We start from the raw sequence: 15,278 nt of genomic DNA, 5'->3' as shown, positions 1-15,278 counted from the left end.
GCGCTTGGTTGGATTTACACACTTGTGAATTTGGAGACTACTCTTTCCCATATATATCATGAATCATTTTCTAGTTTTTATCATTCTACATTATTAGCGACTACAGTTGAATCGTAAGCCTTCTGCATTTTCTTAGCTCTACAATATGAATTTATAGAATATCATCTAAGTGAGTAATCCACAAAAATACACAATGAGGACAAAAGAAGGAAAAACAATAACAAGAAACCTGAACAAAAGAAAAGTCATGTTAACTATCTCCCCTGATCCAGTTTATCACTGCTTGTTCATAAAAATAATAAACCATCAAATTTAGGGAAGCGCACGTATTTGCATATTCTTCTTACTGTAAAGTTCTTATTTTGAGACTTAAGGACTGGTTTCAGCCCTCTATAAATGACCTAACAACTGCTGCCTTATACCTAGTAAAGTCTATAAAATATCCTTTCTTGAGTCTATGTTTTTACTTACAGAAAGTTACAGTATTCTTATTTCACTCTGTTTACGACTCGAAATGCATCCTGACTTATCCCATTTATATGTTAAGAAACTGTATTTTGTACAACACACAGTTGCTGTGTCTATGAAAACCATACAAAAAATTAGTAGAAGGTGGTGGGACGGTGAGGAGCAAAGACCTTCTTGCCAGCCAAGCCGAGAGTACCAGTACGACGATGAGGGAGAGGGAACTTCAACTTAGGATCAAGAAGTTGCTTAACGTAGCTGCGGCGGACATCCTCCTTGTTCTCAACGGTGACGACCTTGAGGATACGGATGCTGCGGAAACGAGCACGGTGACGAGCAGCCATGTCTTGGTACATACCCTCGACAGCGCCAACACGGGTGGTGTCGCGGAACTCCTTATACATGTTGTGAGTACCAGAGCGAGAGTCATAACGAATCCAGATACCAAAAACCTTAGGTTGAAGAGGCTTAGGTTCGTGAATTTGGTTAATGGCAACAATCTCACCGGTGGCCTTCTTGACCTTGTTAATCATCTTCAAGAAGTACCAGTAACGAGACTTGGCGACCGATTCGTTAGGAGCAAACAAACGCATGCGGAATAACTTAGGGACAGGTTCCTGCTCAGTTGGGACCTTGCGGCCAACGACTTGATACTCCTTGAGTGCCATTTTCCCCAAATTGGTGTTGTCTACGAAAGTTTTGTTGCTGTGTACAAGGTATAGTTTGTGACTGCGAATTGCAACAACGCACTTTACTGAAGTCGTAAGCACTACGGCGTATATTCACCACTATTCTCTACTCTTTGTTTACATAATTTTCATAAAGAAAATTCAATAAAAGTTGGTTTTTACGAAATTGAGGTCGTAGACGCCTTATATATTTCATCTCGAATTGTTTTTTTATTTGTATATTAGTGGGGACAGCACAATCATTTAAGATACATAGTTATTGTACAGTAAATTTTGTTCAAAAAAAAGGATTTATCAGAGACCACGCCTGCTGTAGCTACTTGCAATTCAATGGTTCCTTTGGACTTCTCTGAGAAAACTCCCGCAGTACCTTATACTTGACTTTAAAGTAGTAGAAAAACAAAAAGCAAGGATGACAAATACATTGCTGCTTAGAGAATTGGAACAAAGAGGTATTCCACTACAGGACTCGTGGCTCTTATTAGTCGTGAACCACCTAGTCCATCAACGGAAATATGTTAGAGAAAACATAACCGCCGAACTCGTTCTCCCTTTTTTTGTAGCATCCGATATTCGTGCTTCTACATCTAGTGCAGGTGCTGCACCATATGCTATATCCGACCAGCATAATATTACACTTTCAAAACCGCTGTTGGTACAAGTGGTCAGAATTAGGGAAATTGGGAAAAGTATCGTAAGCCAGCTTGAGTATTTGAACCAGCTGGAAGAACGGAAAAAGCTAAAAGGCCAGCAAATTATTCGGCAAGTGGATGAGGATGATCAAGAAGATAAAGAAGGAGATGACAGCGGTATTGCTGAGGCGCAAGAAGCCATATTCGACGGAAAAGGGTTCAAGTGTATGTGCCGATTGGTCTTAGAAGACGCAAACGGACAAAGATTTTATGGTATGGAATGGAAGCCGATTCCGGGAATCCAACTCGACACAGACCTGGGGACAAAGCTCATCATTCAGAATGCCCAGATAAAGAGGGGAACTCTGCTTCTCACTTCTGAAAATACAAAGATATTAGGAGGAAAGGTTGATGAGTGGAATCATGAATACTTTCCAAATAAATTAATGGAAGAACTAAAGGAAGAATTGGAAACGAACAAAAGAAAGGCTTAGGCTTCTGTTTTCACATTCTGCTGTTTTGCCGAAATAAGGGTAGGGGATTTGAAATTAGACAAAGTAGTAAGTTTTCTCTTTTTTAATTCCAAGGCTCCCCGGTAGTTTTTTAGTCCGAGCTCACACATACCTACATGGTCCAAATCCGATTGAGATATCCAAAAAAAGTCTTCTTTCGTTTTAGTATCAGCGGTCACGATAGCAAAAAATACATGGCTTGTTTTTCTTATATGACTAAAAATATGAAGATATCTTCCACGTGATTGATGTTTTTTTACACATAAGTTTTCTTCGTCCAACCATATTTTTAGACACCTCTGGAATTCGGCTTCCATGTCTTTTGGCCAGGCATCTTCACCATATTCGATTGTTGGAAAATCCCATAATCCCGCTAAAAGACCTACTGTTGGTCGCTTTCGTATCAGAAATAATTTTTCTTTCGTTTCTGGGTCCGTCTTTTGAAATATCACGACTAAGGCTCTTTCTTCCCTTTGCTTTGTCTTTTGAGGTCGAATTGGGTACCTACTTACCACCCAATTTTGCATGGTTTCAGCAGACGGGGGATCTGATGCACAAACGTTACAGGGCCCTATAATCCTTGTTAGCCTACATGAAAGAAACAACAATTTAGCTCACCATCCTCGATGTCATATTTTAGCTTCTGTTTATCTGAAATAATGACTTGCTCTTTATAGCCTTTACAAATATCCGAAACAGGGCAAATCGAACATTGAGGGCTTTGAGCAGTACAGGTGACGGCACCTAGCTCCATCAATGCTTGGTTGAAATCACCCGGACGCTGTGGATCTACCAATGCATTCGCTAATTCCCTAGTATGCGTTAGTAAACAATGTTGTGAACAATCAAAGTTCGTACCAAATTAAAGTATTTCCTTTTCCTTTGCTACAGTCACTATGAATGGCAAGGGTTCGACTCAAAACACGGATCACATTTCCATCCACAATTCCAGTAGGTTGCTTCCATGCAATACTCAATACAGCACCAGCCGTGTAAGGACCAACACCAGGGATATCTTTGGCCCACTTTTCAGCACTTAAAGGGATTTCGCTTGGTTTCAGTCCAGCTAAATACTGACAGGCTTGATGCAGTCGTTTGCAACGGGTGTAGAACCCCATACCTGACCATAAAGGCATGACCTGTGTATTGTAATCGGCTTCAGCACAAGCTTTGAGCGTAGGAAGAGTTTCTATCCATTTATTATAATATCTCTTTACGGTTTCTACGCGCGTTTGTTGTAACATAATCTCTGATACCAAAACTTCATACAGCCGTTGTATAGGGGTTTCCCATTCGTTTAAAGGTGCGTCTTTGTGTGGAAGATCGCATCCTTGTTTTCTCCATGGCAATACGCGCTTTGTTTCCTCATAAAAATCTATTAAATGTTTTCGAAATTGCTTTATCTCGTCTTCATTGTAGGAATGTAAATTTAAAGAATGGTTAGGCATCTCTGCAGCATATAAATGAAAATATATTGTAAATCTATAAATATATGAGCTTTTTCTTTATTTTGGTGCAGCAAGTCACTATGAGTTGCTGAGTCTATTTTTAAGAATATTGGTTGGTTGAAAAGTTTGGTTGCTTTTCAGTATTATGTTTCGATGCGAAATATAATTTTTTCAAACATATCAAGCTTTTAAGAGCATAAATGCGCTTGTAAGTAGATAAATATTTGATTTACTAATTAGCAACATAGCTATTAAGGAAAATAACTCAGCGGCGAGCGTTTGTTTCACCCAGAAAATATGTTACAAAGGGTTAATTAAGCCATTCTCATCACACTATTATAAGAAAAAAAAAGTATTCATTGATTTCTATTCTTACAAATAATACTCAAAAGAAAAGTTAAAGACATAACAGAATGAATATCGACAAAAATAAACTAATAACGTAACACAAGATAGGTAACTAAGAAAAAATATAAGAAATAATCAAGACAGCTTCAAGGATTCATGAGACAGATACATATATATATATATATATGTAATAATAGATAAGTTATTATACTTTTTTCTTTTTCGATGTTTTTAAGCAGAAACAAAGGAAGACAACGAACGACTTCGAGAAAGGATCAACGTATAAAAAGGACGAGTATCTAAATAAAGACGAAGAAAAGAAAAGAAGAACTCATAAACGCAAGCAAAGAATATATACCAACTTTGCTAGAAGCCGAGGCAACAGACTCATTACTTCCATTAGAGCTACTGTCCTGGGAAGGGGCTGAGCTATTGGCTCCAGGAGTACCGGTTAAAGGAATGGTCGAGGATCCGTAATTATAACCATCTGAAAAGGTAGTAGTAGCAGAGTTGGAACTGGTTTGTACTCCACTCAAATCGGAAGCGATGTTCATAACTTCAACGCCAGAATTAGAAGCATTCTGACGAAGATTAGCGAAACCAATTCTTCGAGCGTCCCAGTCGTATACAGAGTAAACATTTTGCAAAAAGTATTGACCAAGAATGTAAGAACCGGGTGCAGAAGGAACGAAAGCCAAATAACAAACCTCTTGACCTTGCTCAGGTCTACGTAAAATCACCAATTGCTTCATAGGGATTTGGAATGCAACGTCATTCTCGAAATTAAACTGAACATAATCAGAATCTGAGAATGAACTACAGTAAACGACCGGGTATCCCTGATTACTTACAACCCCGTCGTAACGATCAGCTATAGAATTAACAGCATCCTCAGGTAAGTACAACAAAACAGTTCCTGTGTCCACAGTAGCGTTTTGGTCGACTTGGATATTACCAGTGTCACGTTTCTCAAAGCTAAGTTTCGATGAGTCTTGTGTACTGGATGAGTTAGGGAAACTTAAACTTTCTAAATAAACAGAGTAAAATCTATCTGTGCCAGTAACGTTTAGCCAACGGACGTCGCCGTCAATTCTAGCTTCATTATAACCCCCAAAAATCAGTTCACCTTCATTTTCATTGAGGTAAATACCAAAGGAATAGGAATTGATTAAGCCAGAAGTATACAGCTGTTCAACGATCGTTGGAGGTGTGTAAGCTACCGCTCGTCCATTCCTGGAGACACCTGTAATGGTCATTCCTGGGGACAAGCCTATAATACCAGGGGTAACGCTAATCTGCTCAGAATCGTACTCCCGAGTAGCAACACCAAAAGTAAAGTTGTCAAGAGATAATCCAGCAAAGTAAGCAGTATCTACCATGTTGTATCCAATAGCAGTTGTATTATCACCATATGAGGTGAGGAAACCAAAAACGCTGTTACTGGTAAGTTTTGCACTCCCGTCGGAGAAGTCATAACAGGTGTAGTTAGAGCAAATCTCCCGAATGTCAGATGTAGACTTTCCAGCAGGCATTCCGTTCTGAAACTCAGAAGGGTCCAGAGCTGTCACATTGTTCGCTGTAACCCAGGTGTAAGGGCTACCTGTATCGAGTGTCAATGAGTAGTTTCTCTTTTTATGACCCATAATGATGCTAGCAAAATAGCTTCCTGAACTAGTATACTCTAAATCCAGAAGAGGATAACCCGAGTCCTCACGTTTGTTCAAGACACGAGCTCGTTCAAAATTTGTAGAATCATCTTGAGCATAGGAATGTTGCAATCCCAAAACGACAGATTTTCCAGGGCTGCCATCCATATCGACAATTGCGGCAGAAGAAAGCTGGTTCTTTGCAGCTTGCAAAACACAGGCTGCTGCCCAAAAAAAAGAAAGTTTCATTTTTTTCTAGCAATTTAACTTACTCGTTGATTCCCGACTTCAAAATGGACGTTTCCTTTGTAATTTACTCTGAACACCCAATTATGGGTTTCTTTGGTTGTTGGTTTATGGTTAGTTCCAATTCTCCCTTCAGCTGTAATCATCACGTAAGCCGCTCAGAGTCGTAACAAAGAACAAATAGCTATTATAAGTCATACCCGGTAATATGAAAAGGAAGCACATACGTTGCTAATTCTTTTAAGGTATTCACATAATACTAGATCTTCGTGTTCGGTAATAAACAAACATAAACGAACAAAAAGAAATGAAAAATAAAGGATAAACCAAATTCAATTATTTTTTAAAAGCCGGACGCATAAGAAAAAATTAATAAGAATAGTAAGAAGTCTATTTCATTTGTTCGCTACATATTGAAATGGGGGTTTACGAATATCTGTATGTTCATGGGTAACTATTACTATGGTTATCGAAAAACGGAAATGTAAAGTTGAAACATCCAAGAAGAAACAGAAAGAGATTTCACTCTGTATACTCTCTTATACGGAAATGCTAGATGGAAACAAAAGAATGCAAGGAGAAAACTTTGAGAGGTTCAAATGTCCTTCCATTCGTTTACGACAGAATACGAAAAAAAAAACCAAACCAATTTCAAATACAAGACGCATTTCGATAATGAATGTGCTGTTTCCATAACATCTACCAATATTTACCAATAAACAATCGTCAGACACCTTTACAGTGTTTTATTTCTCCAAAACATACAAAAATTTTATTGTACTCATTAACAATCCAACCGATTTTCCAATCCATACATTATTGTAGAGAGATTATAAGACTCTTTTTTTATACAAAACAAAACCAGTACCTAGCTTACGCGCTTATTTTTTTGTTTACGCTCATGCGGTTCCGTTCGACATCTGCAGAGCAGGTTTCAAAGGAATTTGGAAGACATATCCACGATTGGCCACATTTCGAATATTCTTCCAGCGTCCATAGCGAAGTTCCCGACCACAGGCAGCCAAAACCAATAATTGTTCATGACCCTTTCTTCCTCGAAGAGAAAGCGACAAAGAGTTTATAATGCTTTTTGTTGTCAAAGGTTTCTCCAACTCAACAGGCTCGAACGAACGAAGTCCGTCGGCAATCTTCCATAATCGTATAGTTCCATCCCATGAACCCGAGACAAATAAGTTTGCATACGGCAAAGCTCTCAACGAAGTAATCCATCGTGGTTGTGGAGGAGTTGAGCTATCTGCTGGTGTCTTTTCCGCAGATTGCCGTTCAGGAGCCAACGGGGTATCTAATCCATGTGCCAAAGGGTAAGTATAAACTGGCTTTTTCCTTTGTAAAGACCATAGAGCAAGAACTCCATTATCACTACCTGTAATAAAATTGTTTTCATCTACCATGGTGACACAGTCCACACTGCCTTCCATATATCCACCTGTCATCTTGACCGAGTTACCACCGCTTCGAAAAACGAGTTGTGATTCCTCAACTATTTTCCACAATCTACTACTACGGTCTCGACCACCAACTGAAATACAGCGCTCTTGGGAGAACGCATCAACGTCGTAAACTATATCTTGATGTCCAAACAAGGTTTCGACATAGCTCATTGAGTCCAAGGACCATACTTTGATGGAACGATCGGCAGCTGCACTGAACATTTCGTTTGATCCTTTTCGAAACGCCAAAGACAATATCACATCTCGATGATGTTTCCAGCAATACCGAGCAGTCAATGTTTCGGCGTCTCGTACAACAATACGATGGTCAAGGCCACCCGTCACTACCCATTGGCCATTATTACTGATTGCCAAACATGTAATCTCTGCCACATGGTCATGGTCGCCTCCCTGGGGAACAGAAAATCGAACAGGCCTCAGCTTCAGTTCGGACGTCGAATTCGTGCTATCTTCGGCATCTTCATTAACAATTTGCCATTTTTGAACTAAGCCTGATTTATCAGCACTGTATAAATACTTTTCATTCATAACAAGACCAACGAGAGGCTTCGAGTGTCGGCCACGCAGTTGTGTGCAAGTGTATTGAACGGAAGGCTCAATTCGAGTTGCATAATCTAAATACATTTTTCCTTGTTTTTCCAAAACATCTTCTTGCAACCGCTCAGAGAGCAACTCGCGATCTACGTCTTCTGCATTGAAACCGACGTCTTCACCAATCTCATTTTTTATTTGGTCCAAATAGTCTTTAGCAATTCTCAATCGCTTCTCAGCAGCATTTTCTCGAGCATCTTCATTTTCTTCGTCTGGATCGTATTGTTCCCTTTCTACATCTGACTCTGAAGATATAGATGCTAAATCCTCATCTTTTGGTTCATTTTGTGGCTTTTTTTTTGCTGCAGCCGATTTCTTTGGTGCTGCATTCCTCGCTTTTCTCTTTCTATGTTCCGGACGCGTGAAAAAAGGGTCCGACATGGCTTTTTCTCGGATTCCTGAAAGTTTTGTACTAAACTACTTCTTAAGATACTAAGAAAAAACACCGGTGATTTAATCCCCAGTTGACCGAATACCCCAATTATATCGGTAAACTTATCACCGAATATTACCAATAATTACCGAGGCGGACTTACCTGCTGAATATATGAATGAATATTATATAAAAAAAGGATTTAACGTAGATGGAATAACAAGTATTAGAACATTGATTCAAAAAAAACCGATAGAATTAGGCCTTGAAGGGTATTAATAACCGTACATGCAGTTGACCGTATCAAAACATGTTGCATTCTTTCAGCGACATTTGATCCTCCTACCGAATCCTTATGAGGAACATGATTCGGAAAGAATGGCTTTGGGATTTTTTTGTCTACTTGGATTGGATTTACTTAACTCGTTAGACAAGGTTTCCAAGGAAGATCGAGAATCATGGATTGAGTGGATTTATAGAAATTACATCCTAATGAATTGTGAAGACTCCAACTGTAAATACGCTGGATTTCGTGGATTCGCTACGGGTGGTACTTCCCTTACAGTAGAACAGGAGCCTCAGCTAGCAGCTACAAGCTTTGCTATTAGTAATCTCCTCCTACTGGGCGACGATCTTTCTCGAATTGATAAACACGCCGTTGAACAGTTTCTTTCCTTATGTCAATTGCCGGGCGGTCACTTCAAAAGCACAGCTTCATCAACATGCTATGACCAAGATATGCGACAATTATACCTAGCTACTACAATAGCTACCCTACTCGATATCTCATTTCCTCATATCGAATTATCTTTTCAGTACATATTACATTGTCAGAATTACGAAGGAGGATTTTCCTTAATACCGTTTGCAGAAGCCCATGCCGGTGCAACCTTTTGCGCGTTGGCGTCATTGAGACTGCTTGTTAATATCATATCTATTCAAAAGCAGCCCAAGTTAGCTACATTGGATAACGACTCTATCCCAAAACACTACGCCCTTCAAGATTATATTCCCGATACGAAGAAACTTATTACATGGTTAGTAAAAAGACAGCAGATTTCTGGCGGATTTAACGGAAGAACGAATAAAGATCACGACACTTGCTATTCTTACTGGGTTCAAGGTTCGCTACAATTGTTAGGGGCATCTCAATTTATTTCTCATAACAATGTAAAGAGTTTTCTATTAAACCAAACGCAACACAATTTCGGCGGATTTTCAAAGGTAGCGGGGGAATTCCCAGACGTATTACATTCTTCGTTGGGCTTGTACGCTTTGGCATTCAATGACGAGACAAATTTCCCTAAAGTTGAACATGCCATTTGTCTCCCAACAAGACGGATGCCAAACTATTCATAAGATAAACATTAGACTATATAGTTCAGCAACTAATATTCCAACGATTGATATGTAACTGTAATAAGATGGTTGATTTTAATTAAGTGTTTTGATCGTTTTTACGAAGAGGAACCCTGTTTGAACGACGTTTAACCCTACGCTTTCCAGCCTTGGCTGTACCCTCGGCAGGTTTGGTTTGTTGTTCTGGTAATCTTTCTTTGGACTCTGATTTTTCTTCTTCTTCATTGGAGAAATTCACACCGGCATCCTGGACATCGTCATTCTTTGTAAACCAACGTAAAATAAATGTTTGTAAAAAGAATTTGGGAATCCGATACAATAAGGTATCGGAGAATCGCACGTCAGGAACAGCGCTTGGAGATACTAAATATTCAACATTTGATGAAGGGTCTAAAATGCATACTTGTCCCGTGAACGAATCCACCGTATAGATTCTTTTTCCTTCAGGCACTGTAACAAGACGCTTGGTCCCTTTAGCGGCGTTGGAATGTTGTTCGTATTGTCTAGCCACGTCGATGTGATCTTGCATGATTTTTTTCTGGCGTTTGACACTCAACAGACGCATCATTAAATGGGCAAATGTAATAAATACAGCAAGTAAAATAAGGACGGTTCCGAGACCAGGGCGGTATCTAGAATACAAATAAGCAGTTCCCTTCCAACGTGGAAACCCAGATTTCAAGAAATGGTCATATCGTTTACGTGTATCAGAATTTCGTAGGATATTAACGATTAAGCCTAGTAGGGTATAAAGTTCCTTTGTGCTGGGATTTTTGTCAGGATGGTAAAGAATACTCTTTTTCCTATATGCGCGATTAATTTCCTTAATAGAAGCTTTTGATGAAACTCCTAATAATTCATAAAATGTAATTTTTTCCTTAAAGATAGTTTTTAATGAATCAACGATCCGAAAGATTTCAATATCGGACGCGCTCCATGCTAGACATACTCCCACGAATAGGAAAAGCAAAAAATAACGATTTATCATCATTAAATTTACCAGTTATTTGAAGGGGACCAAAGGTTTCCAAGCAGAGAAAATCATTAAGTAAACGAAATGAATACGGTACGTCTCGTTGCAGCGTTTTAGTAAACAAACAATGTGAAAAGAGTAAAACATTAAGTAGGTTATATTTAAAAGACTATGGGTAGTCGCGAGAACAAGTATTAAGAAATAAAAAAGAAAAAAGAAACAGGAATGCGAACTAAACAATCAATCGAATGTCTAAAAAATATTTTCCAGTCAAATCTTCGTTGCAAGTACCTTTTACATTTGCTGTTCAATGCGTATTCCTTTTTCTCGTTTGTAATTTCTTTGTAAATTCATTTTCTATGAAGCAAAATTTAAATGAAAAAAAGAGCATTGTTTACTAAGAAAGAAAACGACGCCCTGAATGATTACAAACAGGTTAAAGTATACGAGTGCAATTTACTTCATGACATTTTATTTTATTCTCCAAAGTTGTAGTCCAAGTTTAATAATAATTTGTTTACTATAAACTTTGCCTATTTGTTTACATGCGTAAGTACTTCGTCAAAACACCAAACGTAAACAAAGTGAAGAATGAATCACAATGAACAAGTATCCTAGACTTGCCTTTCCCAAAATATTCTAGAAATGGATTTTCGGTACAGAATGCGTAAAGCTTTTGACCAGTTAGGGCCTGACTCTATTTCTACAAGTAAACGAGTCATCTCTACAGCTTCGCACGATGAGTATTGGAGGATGGGAAAGGTCTCTGTACCACGGTTGGATGCCGTACACCCTCGTATGCAAAGGAACTTTAAGAAAAATGCCTTTTATTATGCAGCCTTCTTTTGCGCTGCCTGGATTTATATATTCATTTGGTACCCCTCCTCCTTATTGGTCATGACAATTGGCGTTTTTCTTAGTTTTATAGCATATTCCTTTGGAGACATCAGTATTAACGAGAGTATTCAGGTAAAACCAAGGTATACTGTATCAGCCATCTCTTCTCTAACTATAGTGGCCGTCCTCTTTTTGGTACCTTTTAGCAGCCTTTTATGGCCTCTCTGTCTCGTTTCTGGTGTTCTACTTACACATGCGCTTCTCACCTCGCATGAAAATCCTGCAGGGTTGTTGTAAAGATGTTCCTTTCGAATATCACCATGAAAGTATAGTCCATTTGAATCCTTTTACGTACTGAGAAGATATAATCAACAAACTGATCAAGGATTTTAATCCCCTTCCTTATTGTTTTTTTTTCCTGCTAAAGAATTGCACTGTTGGTTTGACTCGAAAACACACAAGGCTGTCAACATTCTTTTTAAGTTTCTATATCACTTTTTTTCAAAAAGTAATTTCCATCTAATGAAGCCTCTCCTTAATAAAGTTCTAGTTTATTTTAAGAAACTTGTAAATCGAAGCAATAAATCAATATGAAGAAGAATTCACAATGCCATGTGTTCATGCCAGAATTTAGCCATTTTTGATAGTTACCAGATCGTACAATTATAAACCGAAAAAAAGGTCATCAATCACTCTTTCATCCAAGTATTAATTTCCTTTTCTTCATACAGTACCTAAACAAGAATGTTTCAATTTTTCACTACAACGAGTAAAGGTCACTTACAACTAAACCAAATTGCCAGAAACAGTTCGTACCAAAGTAAAGAACTCACCAAAAGGCTGCTTTGCGGCTGATACTATATTACCTTGGAAAAGACTTTTCGTGAGAGAAGTTTTATTTCGATAATTATATTTCTTGGCTGCCACTAAAAATCCAATCTCTAGATCTCTCGATTTTCATTAGGTGCGAGATTTGACTTGGCCCCATCTAGTAGCTCTTTTAACTTTGTTTTTATTTTTATTTTTGGATAGTTGCTAAAGTTTGTCCTGAATAATGATCGGGCGTCGTCTTAAATATGGTTCTTTCAAGCGGGCATTTATAACACTATTGTCTATTACTTCTATTTATTTATGCGCTAACTATTTTGCTACAAAAAAAACTTCACATCAGAGTGCGGCTTCAGAGAAGCAAAACATAATACGTGAAACATTCCAAAAAAGCTGGTCAGATTATGAAACTTATGGATGGGGGTTTGATGAGTATTATCCTATCAAGAAAAAGGGAAGAAATTATCTTTCGAAAGGCATCGGTTGGATGATTATTGACGCCTTGGATACGATGATGATTATGCGTTTAGACGAACAGGTCAAACATGCTCGAGATTGGATCAATTCTTCACTTACGTGGGACCAAGGGGACGAGGAGATGAATGTTTTTGAGACGACAATACGCATGCTAGGTGGATTACTCTCTGCTCATCATCTTTCAAACGATGAATTGTATTTAGAAAAGGCAGTTGATTTAGGTGACCGATTACTTACGGCTTATAATACGACTACCGGTATCCCACGTGCGAATGTGAATCTTAAAACTCGCTCTTCCAAAAAACGCACTAGAAGTTACATGGTTAGCACTTCTGAATGTGGTACTGTTCAGATGGAATTACGCTATCTGTCTTATTTAACAGGCGATCATCGTTATTGGGATGCCGCTGATCAAGTTACTACTATGTTATTAAATGATCCTAGTTGGTCTCATATTGGGCTGGTGCCCATCAGCTTCAACTTGGAAACGGGCAAGTATATTGGCGCTAACATTCGACTTGGTTCGCACGGTGACTCGTATTATGAGTACCTCTTGAAGCAAAGCCTCCAATTAAAGGATCATGTGCCAATTTATCGGGAGGCTTACAACATAGCCGTGGACGGAATTTTGAATCATCTAGTTAATTATACAGCTCATGAACATTACGCTTACATAGCTGAATTGCCGAAGGGTTTAAATAAGAAACAGCATCCAAAAATGGATCATCTAGTATGTTTCTTATCCGGCACGCTTATGTGGGGCGCAACTAACGGCACAAGTCTCAGTGTTGCAAGAGAAGGTACTCAGTGGAATGAGCAACAGGAACAAATAGTAAAGTTGTCAGAAGATCTCTGTAGAACCTGTTATGAGATGTATAGCTCTACAGCTACTGGCTTATCTCCTGAGATTGTTTATTTTGCTACGGACTCAAAGGATCGTGATATGTATACCTTCAAACAGGACAGACACAATCTTATGAGGCCCGAAACCGTTGAAAGTCTTTTTATACTCTATAGAATTACTGGAAAAGAAATCTACAGAGAATGGGGTTGGAATATTTTTCAGGCCTTTCTGAAGCATGCTCGATTACCAGGAAGAGATGCATTTACGTGCTTGAACAATGTTGAGACTACAGGCATAACAAACCACAGAGATAGAACTGAATCTTTTTGGTTTGCTGAAACATTAAAATACCTATACTTGCTTTTTGAAGATGATCCCAATGTACTCGCATTAACAGAATACACTTTCAATACGGAAGCCCATCCCTTCCCAAACATTATTCCTCATAAAGATGGAATTTCTTCATCAAAAGTATAGCTTATATCAAATAATTATTTATTCTTGTTGTTTTCAATCTTCTAACTCCAAATCGGTACTTTTCCTTTCTTTCATTCGTCAAAACAATTGATCCAATCATCCTAAGAACTTTTGAAAATCATAAATAAAATAAAATAATCTCTCTGACCTATACATAGAGCGTGAATGTGGATTGCAGTAATTTTTTCTGAGACGTTTCATAGTCGTTTAGTTTTGTTCAATTTGCATAAATTGCTCAGAAAAGCGGAGAGCGTCTACAAATGCTGAAACCTGCTCGGCGGGACCGATAGTTTCGGTATCTGAATTCCACTGGTCTTGGTCTTCTGATTTATCCCACTGTTGATAATCTTTACCATGTTAGTTTCACGCACTTAAAATATAAAGCTGTAAATGAACATAAGTACCTTGCATCCATTGGAATCTCTGATATCTCTGTTTACGTTGCTGTTTTCGAATATGATGAAGCTTTGATTCCATTAGCTCTTGAACTCTAAGCTCACGAGCATGCTCGACTTGCAAGTTTGCAACTTGCTCAGAAGTGAGAGAGGAAGCCTGACTGGTCTGCTTGGAATTTGGAGACTCTTGCTTATGCTCAGGCATAACATAAGAATCAGTATTCTCATCGTAATAAAGCATGTCAGGTAATTGGCGACGTTTTCTAGTCGATCGCACTAGAAGATTAGCAACATTGCACGAAAACCTCTTTCTTTATGCCATACCAGGAAGAACACGCTCTCCTTGCTTTTTTTGGGAGGCCATTGTTATGATTAGTAGTGGTTTACGAATCCAATCAATTTTCGCCTTCAAGAACGAAATAGGCTCTAACAATACCCTTGAAAGCAATTAAATATCCAGATTATTTGTAAACAGGCACCTACAAGAAGAGTTAAAATTGTTTGATATCTTTTGTATATTTAAGTAAATAAAGATCGATTCGGAATAGTGGAATACTCCTTTACAGTCTAATAGTGTTAATTCACTATGTAAGATTATACTGAATGATATTTGTTGCGCTTGTTACAAATTGCATTTATGACAATAAGAAAGAAACATGCATCGAT

The 15,278-nt window shown here is 38.4% G+C and overlaps 10 protein-coding genes across 10 annotated transcripts; 4 read left to right on the top strand and 6 right to left on the bottom strand.

Moving 5' to 3' along the window:
- Positions 1-79: 79 nt before the first annotated feature.
- SPOG_00474 (60S ribosomal protein L20) lies at positions 80-1,181 on the bottom strand. Its single transcript, XM_013167983.1, has one exon. It carries the CDS (start codon positions 1,131-1,133, stop codon positions 603-605), a length of 531 nt encoding a protein of 176 aa, XP_013023437.1. The 5' UTR covers positions 1,134-1,181; the 3' UTR covers positions 80-602.
- On the top strand, positions 740-3,767 carry SPOG_00473 (uncharacterized protein). The gene has a single exon (XM_013167982.1). The coding sequence runs from the start codon at positions 1,567-1,569 to the stop codon at positions 2,278-2,280; it is 714 nt and encodes a 237-aa protein (XP_013023436.1). The 5' UTR covers positions 740-1,566; the 3' UTR covers positions 2,281-3,767.
- SPOG_00472 (adenine DNA glycosylase Myh1) lies at positions 1,334-3,871 on the bottom strand. The gene is made up of 3 exons (XM_013167981.1): positions 3,157-3,871; positions 2,917-3,110; positions 1,334-2,869 (listed from the first exon to the last, which is right to left on the bottom strand). The coding sequence occupies exons 1-3, from the start codon at positions 3,744-3,746 to the stop codon at positions 2,277-2,279; spliced, it is 1,377 nt and encodes a 458-aa protein (XP_013023435.1). The 5' UTR covers positions 3,747-3,871; the 3' UTR covers positions 1,334-2,276.
- Positions 3,872-4,085: 214 nt separating this feature from the next.
- Positions 4,086-6,180, bottom strand: SPOG_00471 (aspartic protease Sxa1). Its single transcript, XM_013167980.1, has one exon. The coding sequence runs from the start codon at positions 5,987-5,989 to the stop codon at positions 4,394-4,396; it is 1,596 nt and encodes a 531-aa protein (XP_013023434.1). The 5' UTR covers positions 5,990-6,180; the 3' UTR covers positions 4,086-4,393.
- Positions 6,181-6,713: 533 nt separating this feature from the next.
- On the bottom strand, positions 6,714-8,490 carry SPOG_00470 (U3 snoRNP-associated protein Rrp9). Its single transcript, XM_013167979.1, has one exon. The coding sequence runs from the start codon at positions 8,428-8,430 to the stop codon at positions 6,886-6,888; it is 1,545 nt and encodes a 514-aa protein (XP_013023433.1). The 5' UTR covers positions 8,431-8,490; the 3' UTR covers positions 6,714-6,885.
- Positions 8,491-8,563: 73 nt separating this feature from the next.
- SPOG_00469 (geranylgeranyltransferase I beta subunit Cwg2) lies at positions 8,564-10,048 on the top strand. Its single transcript, XM_013167978.1, has one exon. The coding sequence runs from the start codon at positions 8,711-8,713 to the stop codon at positions 9,779-9,781; it is 1,071 nt and encodes a 356-aa protein (XP_013023432.1). The 5' UTR covers positions 8,564-8,710; the 3' UTR covers positions 9,782-10,048.
- SPOG_00468 (DNAJ domain-containing protein Erj5) lies at positions 9,861-10,769 on the bottom strand (the record flags this gene model as incomplete). Its single annotated transcript, XM_013167977.1, has 2 exons — positions 9,861-10,658; positions 10,731-10,769. The coding sequence occupies 2 exons, from the start codon at positions 10,767-10,769 to the stop codon at positions 9,861-9,863; spliced, it is 837 nt and encodes a 278-aa protein (XP_013023431.1).
- Positions 10,770-11,205: 436 nt separating this feature from the next.
- Positions 11,206-12,204, top strand: SPOG_00467 (rab GTPase binding protein upregulated in meiosis II). The gene has a single exon (XM_013167976.1). It carries the CDS (start codon positions 11,400-11,402, stop codon positions 11,886-11,888), a length of 489 nt encoding a protein of 162 aa, XP_013023430.1. The 5' UTR covers positions 11,206-11,399; the 3' UTR covers positions 11,889-12,204.
- A 36-nt stretch (positions 12,205-12,240) lies between these two features.
- On the top strand, positions 12,241-14,365 carry SPOG_00466 (mannosyl-oligosaccharide 1,2-alpha-mannosidase). The gene has a single exon (XM_013167975.1). The coding sequence runs from the start codon at positions 12,646-12,648 to the stop codon at positions 14,215-14,217; it is 1,572 nt and encodes a 523-aa protein (XP_013023429.1). The 5' UTR covers positions 12,241-12,645; the 3' UTR covers positions 14,218-14,365.
- Positions 14,159-15,231, bottom strand: SPOG_00465 (Ino80 complex subunit Iec5). The gene is made up of 3 exons (XM_013167974.1): positions 14,937-15,231; positions 14,622-14,888; positions 14,159-14,564 (listed from the first exon to the last, which is right to left on the bottom strand). Exons 1-3 carry the CDS (start codon positions 14,974-14,976, stop codon positions 14,425-14,427), a joined length of 447 nt encoding a protein of 148 aa, XP_013023428.1. The 5' UTR covers positions 14,977-15,231; the 3' UTR covers positions 14,159-14,424.
- Positions 15,232-15,278: the final 47 nt, after the last annotated feature.

Source organism: Schizosaccharomyces cryophilus (genome assembly GCF_000004155.1).
Source record: "Schizosaccharomyces cryophilus OY26 unplaced genomic scaffold supercont4.3, whole genome shotgun sequence".
NCBI lineage: Eukaryota > Fungi > Ascomycota > Schizosaccharomycetes > Schizosaccharomycetales > Schizosaccharomycetaceae > Schizosaccharomyces > Schizosaccharomyces cryophilus.
Note: the sequence above shows the minus strand (reverse complement) of the source record. Positions and strands in the feature narration are given on the sequence as shown.

Bases quoted from the DNA above. Each gene is read 5' to 3' on its own strand.
- SPOG_00465 (XM_013167974.1), bottom strand. From the start codon at position 14,976: ATGGCCTCCCAAAAAAAGCAAGGAGAGCGTGTTCTTCCTG. The intron at 14,889-14,936 runs GTATGGCATAAA...CTAATCTTCTAG, and splicing joins AGGAGAGCGTGTTCTTCCTG to TGCGATCGACTAGAAAACGT. The intron at 14,565-14,621 runs GTACTTATGTTC...AACATGGTAAAG, and splicing joins GAGATTCCAATGGATGCAAG to ATTATCAACAGTGGGATAAA.
- SPOG_00474 (XM_013167983.1), bottom strand. From the start codon at position 1,133: ATGGCACTCAAGGAGTATCAAGTCGTTGGCCGCAAGGTCCCAACTGAG.
- SPOG_00470 (XM_013167979.1), bottom strand. From the start codon at position 8,430: ATGTCGGACCCTTTTTTCACGCGTCCGGAACATAGAAAGAGAAAAGCG.
- SPOG_00471 (XM_013167980.1), bottom strand. From the start codon at position 5,989: ATGAAACTTTCTTTTTTTTGGGCAGCAGCCTGTGTTTTGCAAGCTGCA.
- SPOG_00467 (XM_013167976.1), top strand. From the start codon at position 11,400: ATGGATTTTCGGTACAGAATGCGTAAAGCTTTTGACCAGTTAGGGCCT.
- SPOG_00469 (XM_013167978.1), top strand. From the start codon at position 8,711: ATGCAGTTGACCGTATCAAAACATGTTGCATTCTTTCAGCGACATTTG.
- SPOG_00466 (XM_013167975.1), top strand. From the start codon at position 12,646: ATGATCGGGCGTCGTCTTAAATATGGTTCTTTCAAGCGGGCATTTATA.
- SPOG_00473 (XM_013167982.1), top strand. From the start codon at position 1,567: ATGACAAATACATTGCTGCTTAGAGAATTGGAACAAAGAGGTATTCCA.
- SPOG_00472 (XM_013167981.1), bottom strand. From the start codon at position 3,746: ATGCCTAACCATTCTTTAAATTTACATTCCTACAATGAAGACGAGATA. The intron at 3,111-3,156 runs GTACGAACTTTG...AACGCATACTAG, and splicing joins AAAGGAAATACTTTAATTTG to GGAATTAGCGAATGCATTGG. The intron at 2,870-2,916 runs GTGAGCTAAATT...CAAGGATTATAG, and splicing joins AAAATATGACATCGAGGATG to GGCCCTGTAACGTTTGTGCA.